This window comes from Garra rufa, chromosome 1 (genome assembly GCF_049309525.1).
Source record: "Garra rufa chromosome 1, GarRuf1.0, whole genome shotgun sequence".
NCBI lineage: Eukaryota > Metazoa > Chordata > Actinopteri > Cypriniformes > Cyprinidae > Garra > Garra rufa.
The window spans coordinates 40,951,267-40,964,978 of record NC_133361.1 but is presented as its reverse complement, the minus strand read 5'-3'; the positions used below and the strand labels follow the sequence as shown (position 1 = coordinate 40,964,978).

General features: G+C 36.8%; 1 protein-coding gene across 1 annotated transcript; it reads left to right on the top strand.

The window, feature by feature from the left end:
- The first annotated feature begins 457 nt into the window (after positions 1-457).
- On the top strand, positions 458-3,103 carry LOC141291055 (uncharacterized). The gene is made up of 2 exons (XM_073823260.1): positions 458-693; positions 849-3,103. The coding sequence occupies exons 1-2, from the start codon at positions 618-620 to the stop codon at positions 2,015-2,017; spliced, it is 1,245 nt and encodes a 414-aa protein (XP_073679361.1). The 5' UTR covers positions 458-617; the 3' UTR covers positions 2,018-3,103.
- The last annotated feature ends 10,609 nt before the right edge of the window (positions 3,104-13,712 follow it).

Sequence of the window (13,712 nt, the reverse complement as noted above, 5' to 3'; positions counted from 1 at the left end):
AAATAGAAAGCAGTTTCTTAATAGTAATTTTAAATATTACTGCGTTTGCTGTATTTTGGATCAAATAAATCCACGCTTTGTGAGCATTAAAGACTTCTTTAAAAACGATAAAAATCTTACTGTTCAAAAACTTTTGACTGATAGTGTAAATGTAAAACAACTGAGCACATATGATTTTCACACGTTTATTTATGGATTTTTAAGTCTGTCTTGTTTAAAAAAAACTGTTCAAATATTTTATTGCTTAAATAAAACGTTTGTAGAACATACGTTAGTGCGATAAAAAAACTAGATAGGCAGTCTACCAGAAGAAAACGACGATAAAAATAATGTTTTTTCCTCTTTTCATTTTGACTCTCCATCCTCCACTCCAGTTAGTGGCAGCAATGAGCCAAAAAATGGCTTGCTAACCTCGCGAGAGGAACGATGACAACAACGCAACCCAGTAGATGACAGGTTATGTCCATGGGTACAGATTTAAAAACACAGATTTTACCATCAGACGTCTTTTAAATTCATATCAGAAAGACCAAAATTAAGATTAAATTTAGTAAAACGCTAGCATATTACCGTTATCCTTGTTATTAGCTTAAAAGCAGGAATATGCAACTTTAAAGATGATGTTTATTAAGGAGGAGAATGAGGACACGTGTGATCCAGAAACCTGCAGAATAGAAAATGAGCACCACGAAGGTTGGTGTCTATATTTGATTATTTTTTAAATTGTTGTGGTTTATTAATGTAACCATTTAGAGTTGATTAGACAATCTAATACTGCATAAATCTCATTTTTGTTCATGTTTGTCCTGCTTGTGTTGACTTTCAATAATTTATTGTTGTCATTTCAGGCCTGATGGAAGTGAAAGAGGAAAATCAGAAACATCAGCATCAGAAAGCTCAAGATGTCCTCACTGGAGAAAAATCACTCACTTGCTCCCAAACTGAAAACAATTTCTCACGAAGCAGCGCCCAAACAACAGTCAAAAAGCCTTTCGCCTGCTCTCTGTGTGGAAAGCAATGTGCCCACAGAGGCCACCTGAACGATCACATGTTAACTCACACCGGAGAGAAGCCATTTGCTTGCCCTCAGTGTGGAAGAAGATTCTCACGCAGAAGAAGCCTCAATGATCACATACTAATTCACAATGGAAAGAAGCCTTTCGTCTGTCCTCAGTGTGGAAAGAGTTACAAACGCAACGAACACTTTCAGTGTCACTTGCTAAGTCACGATGGAGGCAAACCCTTCACCTGCTCTCAATGTGGTAAGAGTTTCAGTTATAAACGAACCCTTAATGATCACATCAAAATCCACACTGGAGAGTGTCTCCACAGGTGCCTTCAGTGCGGAAAGAGTTTCCTGAATAAAGGACACCTTAAGGATCACGTAAAAATCCACACCGGAGAGCGACCTTTCGCCTGCCCTCAGTGCGGAAAGAGCTTCATCAGTAAACGAGACGTTACGTCTCACATGAGAATCCACACCGAAGAGAAACCTTTCAAATGCCTTCAGTGTGGAAAGGGTTTTGCATGGGCGAGCTGTCTGAAAATCCACATGCGGCACTCTCACTCTGGAGAACGAGAGTTTGCCTGTGAACACTGCAGTAAAACGTTTGTTCTAGAGTCATACCTAAAGAGACACTTGAAGATTCATCAAAACGAGAAACCTCATGTCTGTTCGGTTTGCGGAAAAAGTTTTCTATGGCTCCTGTGTTTCAAAGCGCACCAGAAAATACATGAGGGCGTGAAAACCCATGTGTGCTCGGATTGCGGGAGGGCCTTTGCTACAGCCGACTATTTGATAAAACACCAAAAAGTCCATACGGGGGAACGGCCGTACTTGTGCTTATATTGCGGAAAGAGTTTCGGGAAGAAAGCAAACCTGGTAGATCATGTAAGACTGCATACTGGAGAGAAGCCGTACACCTGCACTCAATGTGGAAACAGCTTCACCTCAAGAAAAGGTCTAAGCTATCACAGAGAAAAGCAGTGTTCTCGGAGCGTGCTGAAATCCAAATAGTGCCAGATATGCCCATAGATTGCGTTTCTACCAAAAAAGCAATTACATCTACAACCTTTAGTGGTGAATAAGCTCTCACTCAATGTAAACGGCAGCAGAGAATTGGTGCATCTAGTACTTAATGGGATAGTTCAACCTAAAATTTTGTCATCATTTACTCACCCTTATGTTGTTCCAAACTTGAATGAGTTTCTTTCTTATGTTGAACATGAACATGTTGGAAATCAAACAGTTGATGGTGCCCATTGACTTCCATAGTATTTATTTTCCTATTATGGAAGTCAGTGGGGACCAACAACTGTTTGGTTCTTTAAAATATCTTCTTTTGTGTTCAGCATAAGAAAGAAACTTTCACAGGCGTGGAACGACATGAGGGTGAGTAAATGATGACGAGATTTTCATTTTTAGGTGCGTTTAATTATCAAAGAAAATCTAAGGGAAAGAAATAAAACTGAAAAAATACAGAACACTGTACATTTTTTATAATACATAAATATTACATTATAGACCTCATGTAGCTTTTCCCCTATTTAGAACTGTGCTTGTCTTCTTTTTTGTATTTCCACACTGTGCAGGTAAGGTTGTATGAATTCACGAATGAACCACTGGTTTCAAAACCTTCCCGGTCTACTAACATCTGTTATGACATCCCTCTTCAAAAAAAGGAACGAAAGTGTTTTTTTTAGCTCATACAGTACGTTCATAATTGTTAGGCGTGTTGATATACTGATCATATTTTTTCCAGACACATTTTACCTATTCCAAACCACATCAATCTTAATAACTACTATTAATTTTGTATTTAATCATTTATAAGTGATATACAGTGCCTTGCGAAAGTATTCATACCCATTTTTTCATGATTTATGTTGCTGCCTTATGTTAAACTGCTTTAAATTACTTTCCCCCCCCCCCACATCAATCTACACTCCATACACCATAATGACAAAGTATGACAAATATTTGCAAATTTGTTAAAAACAAAAAAACTGAAATGATTTTATTGCATAAGTATTCACACCCTTATATCGCTTGTAGATGTTACCACACTTTGAGTGGTGTTAACTTGTGGCAAATTCATTTGAATGAGTATGATTTGGAAAGGCATGAGTATGATTTGGAAAGGCACACATGTCTTAAAAGGTCTAACATGCATATCAGAGCAAAAAAACAAACCCTGAGTTTAAAATAACTGCCTGTAGAGCTCAGAGACAGGTTTGCATCAGAGCACAGATCAGGGGAAGAGTTCAGAAAAAAAATCTGCTGCATTGAAGGTTCACAGAAGCATCTGGTCTCCATTACCTTGAATGGAAGAAGTTTGGAACAACCAGGACTCTAACTAGAGCTGGCCTCCTGGCCAAACTGAGTGACTGATGGAGGAGGGCTTTGGCTGGTGACAAAAAAACCTGATGGTCACTCTAGTTTAGCTCCATGATTATATGTGGAGATAGGAGAAACCTACAGAAGGACAAACAACACTGCAACACTCCACCAATCCTTTATCCATATGCTAGTCTTTACGGCAGTGTGGCAAGACTCAATTTGGGATTGAACCAAATCTATAATTTCTGAAGAAACCTAAAAACGTGTGCATCTGCTCCCATCCAAGCTGAACAGAGCTTGAGAGGTGAAGGGAAGCATCAGGTCCTTCAGCTAAATACTGAGTTAAGGGTGTGAATACTTATGCAGTGTAGTAATCTGTCAATGACAAATCTGTTTTTTGCTTTGTTATTATGGTGTATGAAGTGTAGATTGATGTGGAAAAACAGTAACTTAAAGCAGTTTAACATCAGGCAGCAGAATAACAAAACGTGAAAAAAAATTAAGGGTATGAATACTTTCGCAAGGCACTGTATAATTGTTAACAAGGTCTGGAAGTGAAAAAGGGCTTATACTCAGGTGTGCATAATTATAAGGCAGGATAGAATGCACCAAAAGAGATTTTTATTTATTTATTTTGTATTGCATCTTTTTATGAACATTTCAACAAACAACACAACAAACAAACAATGCCCATCTTTTACAATGCTAGTGAAAGAGGAAATAAAATGCATTATTGCATACCAAAACTCAAAATATTGCTTAAACAGACATCAATATAATCCAAGTATGGAGTCCAAACTTGAGGAAAAGCTTCAGTAGACATGAATAAGACAAGTTAGATTTAACTCATACTGAAAAGTAAAAAACTATTATATGCCCATGAGAAATATTCAAAATAAATAGTAGTTATTAAGATTAGTGTGGTTTGGAATTGGTATAATGTGCTTAGAAACTGTACTGATGCCTAGAGTAATACATACAAAACAAGCCGTTTTGTGCTTTTTATTTTATTTTATTATATATGACTGTCCTGGTCAAAAATATAATCATGGTTGATGATTCCATCAAACAAATTCAAAGTCCTAACTAGATGTATAGAAATGAATATACTCTGCATTAATTCTAAAGCATGTAAGAAACCAAAAAATAAAAAATAAAACATGCAATTTGAATTGGACTTTCTTTTGGTATATCTTGATTTTATTCCTCTCACAATGGTTTTGTCTTAATTACTTAATGCTCTTTTCTGGAACTAAATGCAAAAATGTATATATTTACAAAACATGATTACTTACACTCTTTGGCATGTTACACAGAATTGCTTATTGTGTTGATGTGTAAATGTTCATTGTACTGTAATAAAAACAACTGAATGAAAGGTATGGCGTGTCTGGTTAATGCTAACAGTAGGTGGCGATAGTGCGCTATTTATATTTTAAGTTTTTAAGTTTGCAGTCCCTTTTCTACAACCCCTGGCAACATTTATGGAATCACCACACTTAGATGTTGTTCACACAATTTTTTTTTTTACTTTATAGCAAATAAACGAATCACAGATATGACACAAAACATGTGAAATATACCTCAAACAAATTAGATCTATCAAATTAGATTTTAAACTCTTTTAATTAATGGAAAATTGTTTTCCATATCAAGTAAAGGAAAAATTATGAAATCATACAATTTTGAGGAAAAAATTATGGAATCATCAACCAAAAAACACAACTAGTAGTTTCTCCTCCTCTGGCATGGAATTTACTAATGAAAACAATATTTTTCATCATGCTGGTTCCAACTTTCTTGAATACAGTTGGCAGATCAGCTTTGCCAGATTGAGCCTTGCCATGGACCAGTTTTTTCAATTCATCCACCATACATTTTCAATCGGATTAAGATCCGGACTGTGTGCTGGCCATGTCGTTGAGTTGCCTTTCCTGATGAAAAGCTTTAACACTCTTTGCTCTGTGGCAAGGTGCATTATCATACTAACATCATCACCAAACTTCATTTCTATTCGAATGAGAAAAGTGTCCAAAGTTTCAGTGTAAACCTGCGAATTGACCATTTCCCCTGGTCTTTTACCTGACATGCAACTCCATATTATAAATGAGTTGGGAAATTTGATTGTTTTCTTTTTTCAGGCAGTCATCTTTAAACACTTCATTAGAACGGCACAGGACAAAAGTTCCAGCATCATCTCTTTGTCAATTCCAGATTTGTGATACATCACTGAATATCACTATCATTCAGTCATCCGCACTCCATGACCTTTTCTCTTTAGCCCACTCTAATTTTGTTTTGTTTATGTGTCAATGCTGGTTTTCATTTGCCCTTTTTACATGTAAATCTCATTTCATTCAGCCAGTCTTACAGTTATATCACACATAACGACTCCTGTTTCCTCCAACTTGTTCTTCATTTGTTTCGTTGTGCATTTTCTATTTTCAAGGCAAATTGCTTTGAGTTTTTTTTCTTGATGCTTTGATGTCTTCCTTGAGCTTCCTGTATGTTTTCCTTTTATAATCTTTTCCATTTTGTTCATACCAAATTTTAGAAACAGCTGACTGGGAAGATCCAACTTCTTTTGCCACACTTTATGATGGATTTCCATCATGAAGGAGTTTTATATTCCTTTCCATCATTTCAACTGACAGCTTTCTCATAGAGGACGTTTCCTTACAATTAGCCAATTTCAACAGCTGACTAATTTGCATTTTAGATATGTTTAGATATTTGTTTTAGAAATACAAATTACAAGCTGACTTCATTATGTTTTTCCTCCACTTTAAATGATTCTATAATTTTTTTTCCTCTACTCGATATGGAAAATAATTTTCCAGTAATGCAACTATTTTAATTTCATTTGTTTGAGGTATGTTTCACATAACCAGTGTGTTGAATAATTAAACAAAAATAGTGTCTGTGATTGGTTAATTTGTTATAAAGTAAAAAAAATTGGGTGAACAGCTTGTAAGTGTAGTGATTCCATAATTTTTTTGCCAGGGGTTTTACACAGAAGAGGACTTTACTTCTGAGTCTGGTCAAATCCCACATTATATCATGGGATAGTGTGTTTTATACAAACTCTAAAAGAAAAAAAAAGAGGAACAAGCAGGTCCATTCCTAATTTTGCTTTGTTGACTATATTGGTAGAAAGTTCACCATATAGTGGCTGTATGTATAAAATCATAGAAACTGATTAGAAAATTAGAAAATAAATGACTTCAAAATGCATCTAAATAATCTCTACTGGGGTTCAGTTTGATTTTATTTTGTTTCAGTTATCCCAGTTGGTTTTTATATTAAAGGGATAGTTCACCCAAAAATGAAAATCATTAATTACTCACCCTAATGTTGTTTCAAACCTGTAAAACCTTCGTTCATCTTCAGAACACAAGATATTTTTAATGAATTCTGAGAGCTTTCTGACCCAGCATAGACAGCAACACAACTGACATGTTCAAGGCCCAGAAAGGCAGTAAGGACAACAATAAAATAGTCCATGTGACATCAGTGGTTCAACTGTAATTTTACAAAGCTACAAGAATACTTTTTTTTGCACAAAGGAAACAAAAATAACGACATTATTCAGCAATTCTTATCCTCCGCATCACCCTAGTGGCATTATGAGTGCACCATGTGCTCTACATGTAAACAAGGCACAGAGCACCCGTTTTCTAAATCAGCAGCACCACATACTATGTCATGGTACTCTCATAATTTTAACGGATGTCTTTACTGCGTTTCTGAGCCTTGACCGTGGTAGCACCTTTGCTGTCTATGAAGGGTCAAAAAGCTCTCTGATTTCAACAAAAATATTTTAATTTGTGTTCTGAAGATGAATGAAGGTCTTACGGGTTTGGAACAACATGAGGGTGAGTAATTAATGACAGAATTTTCATTTGTGGATAAACTATCCCTTTAAAGCAGCACTAAGTAACTTTTCCCTCAATGCTCCCTCTACAGGTTAGAAGCGGAATTGTCCATTACCGCTGTCGTAAATAATTTAGCCTACCGTCGTGTCACATGCACGTTATTTGTTTGGAGGCTATCCAGGACCGGCTTTGGAAATAACGATGTCCAGTGACAAGGCAGAGTACGTTGTATGACTTTATAAAAGTATGAAAACCTTTTGTAAAGCCTGCGGTAAAGCAAGTCGCATTTGTAGTCTCATTTGAACTACAAAACCGCGACCCGACGACCCAAACTTACATAGTGCTGTTATGGCTGATAGAGGGTCGCAAAGTGAATACGAAAGTGCCGTTTCACCCTGTTATGAGTTGATGAACCACTGACATGAGGTCAGAAACATTATTTTAAGGTAAAAAAAGTTACTTAGTGGGGCTTTAATGTTGTCATTTTAGGCCTTATTGAAGTGAAACAAAAGTGAAAAGATCTGAATGAAGTGGTAGAGTGACATCAGCATCAGAAAGCTCATGATTCCATAAATGGGAAGAAAATCATTGACTTGCTCGTTTTTGACAAAGCAGCAGTCAGAAAGCAGAAGTCAAAAGGCCTTACTCATGTCCTCCACATGGAAACACTTTTACAGATAAAATAAGCTTTACTGAACATACAAGAACTAATATTAGTGAAAGACCTTTCACCTGCCTTCAATGTGGAAAGAGATTCACAAGTAAAGGAAACTTTAGCCACATACTAAGTCGCTGTGCTGAGAAGCCTTTCATTAGCCGTTGTGGAAAAATTTTCGTAAATAAAACAAGCTGAAACTCACATGAGAATTCACACTGACTCAATGTGGAAAGAGTTTCAAATGGGCAACAGAATTTAACGGCAGTCATTGCAGTAAAAAATTGCTTTGGTGTCACATCTGAAGAAACACCTGGACATTTATACAAAAGACAAGTCTTACGTCTGTTCTGTTTGTGAAGAGATTTGTACAGACTGACCCTTTTAAAAGGCACCAGAAAACACATGAGGGTGTAAAAAAAGGCTTTTGCAGTGCTGAATATTTGATAAAACACCACAGTCTATACAAGAGAATGACCATACTAGAGCTCATATGTGACCCTGGACCACAAAACCAGTCTTAAGTCGCTGGGGTATATTTGTAGCAATAGCCAAAAATACACTGTATGGGTTAAAATTGTTGATTTTTCTTTTATGTCAAAAATCATTAGGAAATTAAGTAAAGATCATGTTCTATGAAGATTTTTTGTAAAATTCCTACTGTAAACATATAAAAATGTAATTTTTGATTAGTAATATGCATTGTTAAGAACTTAATTTGGACAACTTTAAAGGTGATTTTCTCAGTATTTTGATTTTTTTGCACCCTCAGATTCCAGATTTTCAAATAGACGTATCTCGGCCAAATATTATCCTATCCTAACAAACCATATATCAATAGAAAGCTTATTTATTGAGCTTTCATATGATGTTTACATCTTAGTTTTGTAAAATTTAACCTTATGACTGGTTTTGTGGTCCATGGTCACATATTGTGAAGAGTTTCGCCCAACTGAGGAAGCCTGGAAACACATAAAAAACTGCACAATGTGGGGCAGTTCACATTAGACTGTGACTGTTTTACCTGCCTTCAGTGTGGAAAGAGTTTGTGTGGAAACACAGATACAAGACAACTTGATCAACCTTCTGTAATTGTTGCATATGAGTCCCTCAGTTGCTCTCAGTGTGAAAAGATGGATCTCAAAATCATACAGTCATTGTTGGAAAGGGTTCAAATACACAAAAATGCAGTTTATGCACAAAAAAACCAAAGCTTTTTTTAAAGAACAGCTGGCAGTTTAACTGTTCAGGACAAACAATGGAGTCATGAACAACTGTCACTAAACAAAAAAACACAACTGTGGATCATTCAGGTAACAACACAGTATTAAGAATCAGAGGGTGTAAACTTTTGAATAAGGTAATTTTTTTTAAAACTATCATATGTAAATATCTTTTATATGAAATATCTTATTCAGGTCAGTACTAAATAAACAATAAGATGCATTTTTGTATGATCCCTCTTATTTTGGTAAAATAATGAACATTTTGCAGATTCTAAAAGGAGGGTGTAAACGTTTGACCTCAACTGTATGATAATTTACACTGAAGGAAACCATCCCACGTGTCCTCGGTGTGGGAAGACATTTGCGCAAAAAGGAAACCATAATGATCACATGAGAACTCACACTGGAGAGAGAGTTTTCACGTGCCCTCAGTGTGGAAAGTGATTTTCACAAAGGACACTTCAGGAGGCAGATATTAAGTCACAAAGAAAAGAAGCTGTACATTTTTCCTCAGTGTGGATTCCAGTGGAAGTAGTTTGACCTCATCAAAAGGTCTAATCGGTCATAGCAAAAAGTAGTGTTCTCAAAGCAAGCAGCATTCATGTTTAGTTTGAATGAAAGTTGTGTCAGATGAGCTCAATTACTTGTGAGTGAATATATCAAAGGAAATATGGCCATTTTAGTTGTGTAACTAAATCAATATTAGTAAATCGGAATTTATTCTAAAGTTGTTTATTGAATCCAATCGTTTCTTTGAATCTTTTAAGCAAGGTCTCTAATGTCAAATGTGTTTGTTGGCATGCTTATTTTTGCTCAGACAAGCTGTTCAGGAGATACGGTAACTGGAGATTTCTTTAAACACTGATTTTCAGTCAAATGTTGTAAAACTTGTGGTAAAGTAGTAAAAGTGGTCAAACATGTTAGGATATGATTTTTTTGTGGGTTGGAAATAAAAATGACAGCAAAGACATTTATCTGCTATTGAATGTGATTACAAGTGACAGCATTAGTGTAACATTGTGTAAAAAAGTAGTAGTGCTTAGGAAAACTGATATTGGTTGCCATATATTTAACCTACAGATACATTAAAATCACGTCTTTATAGAAAACCAAAATCTGTTACTCTCCTCTACTTTACACAGAATAGCTTTAATATACAGCATTTTGGTCTGATATGAATAGCTGCAGATTTAGGCCTACAACAGTGTCACTGAATACAGTGTGTTCATGAAATCATCAATTGACGCCACTGAATGCGAACAATGCCATGGAACCAAACAAAACTAGCATATTTTGCTGATTATTGCCATGTTTTGGAGTGTACTAATCGGTCGAAATGGGAAAAACATGTGGAGTACAATAGACTGCCAAAAGTTATAACAAATTAAGGAGATGAGTGCAAAAAAAATGTTGAGGAGTGGTGTTTGGCCAAACTGAAACAGGATTTCCAGGGCAAGTATCTTAACATTAGTGATTGTTTAATAATTTCTGGTAATGTAGGTAAAACATTAGGCTAATGTCTTAATTAATACGGCTTGTTTGGTCAAAATATTGCGCCCTTTCCTGCTTACTAAGTCCTTCTCTACAGTCGTGGCCAAAAGTTTTGAGAATGACACAAATATTATTTTTCACAAAGTTTGCTGCTCAACTGCTTTTAGATCTTTGTTTCAGTTGTTTCTGTGATGTACTGAACTATAATTACAAGCACTTCATACGTTTCAAAGGCTTTTATCGACAATTACATGACATTTATGCAAAGAGTCAGTATTTGCAGTGTTGGCCCTTCTTTTTCAGGACCTCTGCAATTCGACTGGGCATGCTCTCAATCGACTTCTGGGCCAAATCCTGACTGATAGCAACCCATTCTTTCATAATCACTTCTTGGAGTTTGTCAGAATTAGTGGCTTTTTGTTTGTCCACCCGCCTCTTGAGGATTGACCACAAGTTCTCAATGGGATTAAGATCTGGGGAGTTTCCAAAATTTCAAAATTTCAACGTTTTGGTCCCCGAGCCACTTAGTTATCACTTTTGCCTTATGGCACGCTGCTCCATCATGCTGGAAAATGCATTGTTCTTCACCAAACTGTTGTTGGATTGTTGGAAGAAGTTGCTGTTGGAGGGTGTTTTGGTACCATTCTTTATTCATGGCTGTGTTTTTGGGCAAAATTGTGAGTGAGCCCACTCCCTTGGATGAGAAGCAACCCCACACATGAATGGTCTCAGGATGCTTTACTGTTGGCATGACACAGGACTGATGGTAGCGCTCACCTTTTCTTCTCCGGACAAGCCTTTTTCCAGATGCTTCATCGGAGAATATGACTTTGCCCCAGTCCTCAGCAGTCCATTCGCCATACTTTTTTGCAGAAGATCAATCTGTCCCTGATGTTTTTTTGGAGAGAAGTGGCTTCTTTGCTGCCCTTCTTGACACCAGGCCATCTTCCAAAAGTCTTGGCCTCACTGTGCGTTCAGATGCGCTCACACCTGCCTGCTGCCATTCCTGAGCAAGCTCTGCACTGGTGGCACTCCGATCCCGCAGCTGAATCCTCTTTAGGAGACGATCCTGGCGCTTGCTGGACTTTCTTGGACGCCCTGAAGCCTTCTTAACAATGCAGTGGAAAGTTTTTTCGTGATTAAGTTAATTTTCATGGCAAAGAAGGACTATGCAATTCATCTGATCACTCTTCATAACATTCTGGAGTATATGCAAATTGCTATTATAAAAGCTTAAACAGCTTCTTTTTTTTCAATTTCCAATATTTATGTAATTCTCAACTTTTGGCCACAACTATATATGGTTTAGCAGCTTCCACACATTTTATTTCTGTGTTTTAGACTGCATAAATTAACAGGACTTATTCAGTAGTACATTAATGTCACCCAAATTCACTTAGGTGATGTATAACTTTCTCTATTTTATATAATATACAGCACTTTGGTCCTATGTGAATAACTGTAGATATAGGGTCAATGAATCTGACAACACAACATTAAGTTACCGAAATCTGTTGCTCCCCTCTTTCATACGTTCTTACGCTTGTAGTACTTTTAAGATAAAAGTCCTTTGTTTTGGCGTTGCTACCAGCACCTGTTGTGAATCAACAGAAAATGAGTAGATGACGATGAGGATCCCAGTGATATAGTGGAAAAGCGGCAAGCGATTGGGACATATATTATACGTGATTTTCAAATTCGTTTTATAGGGTCGTAATATCTCTGAGGAGAAGAACTGCAGATTGTGTCTCTGGGATGTGGTGAAGGCAATAACCAGATGACCTCAGTCAAAGAGCACCCCATCTGCACACCGACCCCGTGCGTACGGGGCAAACGGCCAATGCATCAAAGTACACTGACTCTTGGCGATCAGACAAAATCCATTTATTCTACAACACACGCAGAGGTAAGAGCACACTGTGAGCGCTCAGTTTAACATTACACAATTGCGTTTTTTTTTTTCAAAAGTGACGTCCCTGGTGCATTAAAACAGCATCGATGAAACAGCAATTCAAAAGAGCCATTTTTTTTTTCCAATGAATGAATACTTTGTCACTTAACTGGGAAAAATGTTGTGGGAGGTATGTGTATCCCTTGTTGCACATAGCAGTCAAAAGTCAACAGAACCAAATACTTCTGGAAAGATGTCATCAGAATATTGCACTAATAATTATATTATTTCATCATTTTATACTGGAAAACGTCATCGCTAATAAGACCAAACTAGATAACTGTTTTGATGACAGGAAGTAACGTTTCAATTCTGTTCTTAAAAGAGTTTTTCTGGGAGGGGACGCGACGGTCAAGCGCTGGTCTTTCTGCCCCCAGATCCATGCTATCCCTCTCAGCATGATGGAAAGCTGGACCTCAGCAACATCGGTGTATCACAAGGACAAACTCACTCCAGAGATGTACACGGCCCGAAAGACTTGGTACCAGTAAGCCTTAAGTGTTTATTCCTCACAGTAGATGGCGATGTTGAACCTATACTGAAAGTTTAAGAATCGTTTAAACAACATATTGATAAACCACTCTTCAAAGGTTTAGTACACGCCCAGAATGAAAATGTCCTGATAATTTACTCACCCCCAAGTCATCCAAGATGTTCATGTCTGTCTTTCTTCAGTCTTATGAGGAAAACATTTCAGGATTTTTCTCCATACAGTGGACTTCTGTGGTTCGAACTTTCAAATTGTAGTTCCAGTGCAGCTTCAAAGGACTCTACACGATCTCAGCCAAGGAAGGGTCTTATGTAATAAAGCAGTTGGTAATTTTCTTAAAAAAAAATAAACACAACTTTATTTATTTTTTAACCATAAACGCTCCTCTTGCACCAGCTATAAAAGGTCAGTTAACACTTTGTGTACTTCGGTTCAAAAATATAGGGTGGGGAAAAAACATCTAATTTTCTTCTCCACCTTCAAAATCGTCCAACATTGTTTTACCTTTTTTTAAAGGGTGTTTGACTTTCTTTGCACGTTCGCTTTATAAACACTAGGTTGGTACTTCCGCCTACATCACACATGACCCTTTCTAACATGACTACGTAATGCGCAAGGTTGGGCTGGTGCAAGACGAGCATTTATATACACATTTTCTAAAGTATACACATTTTTATTTTAAGA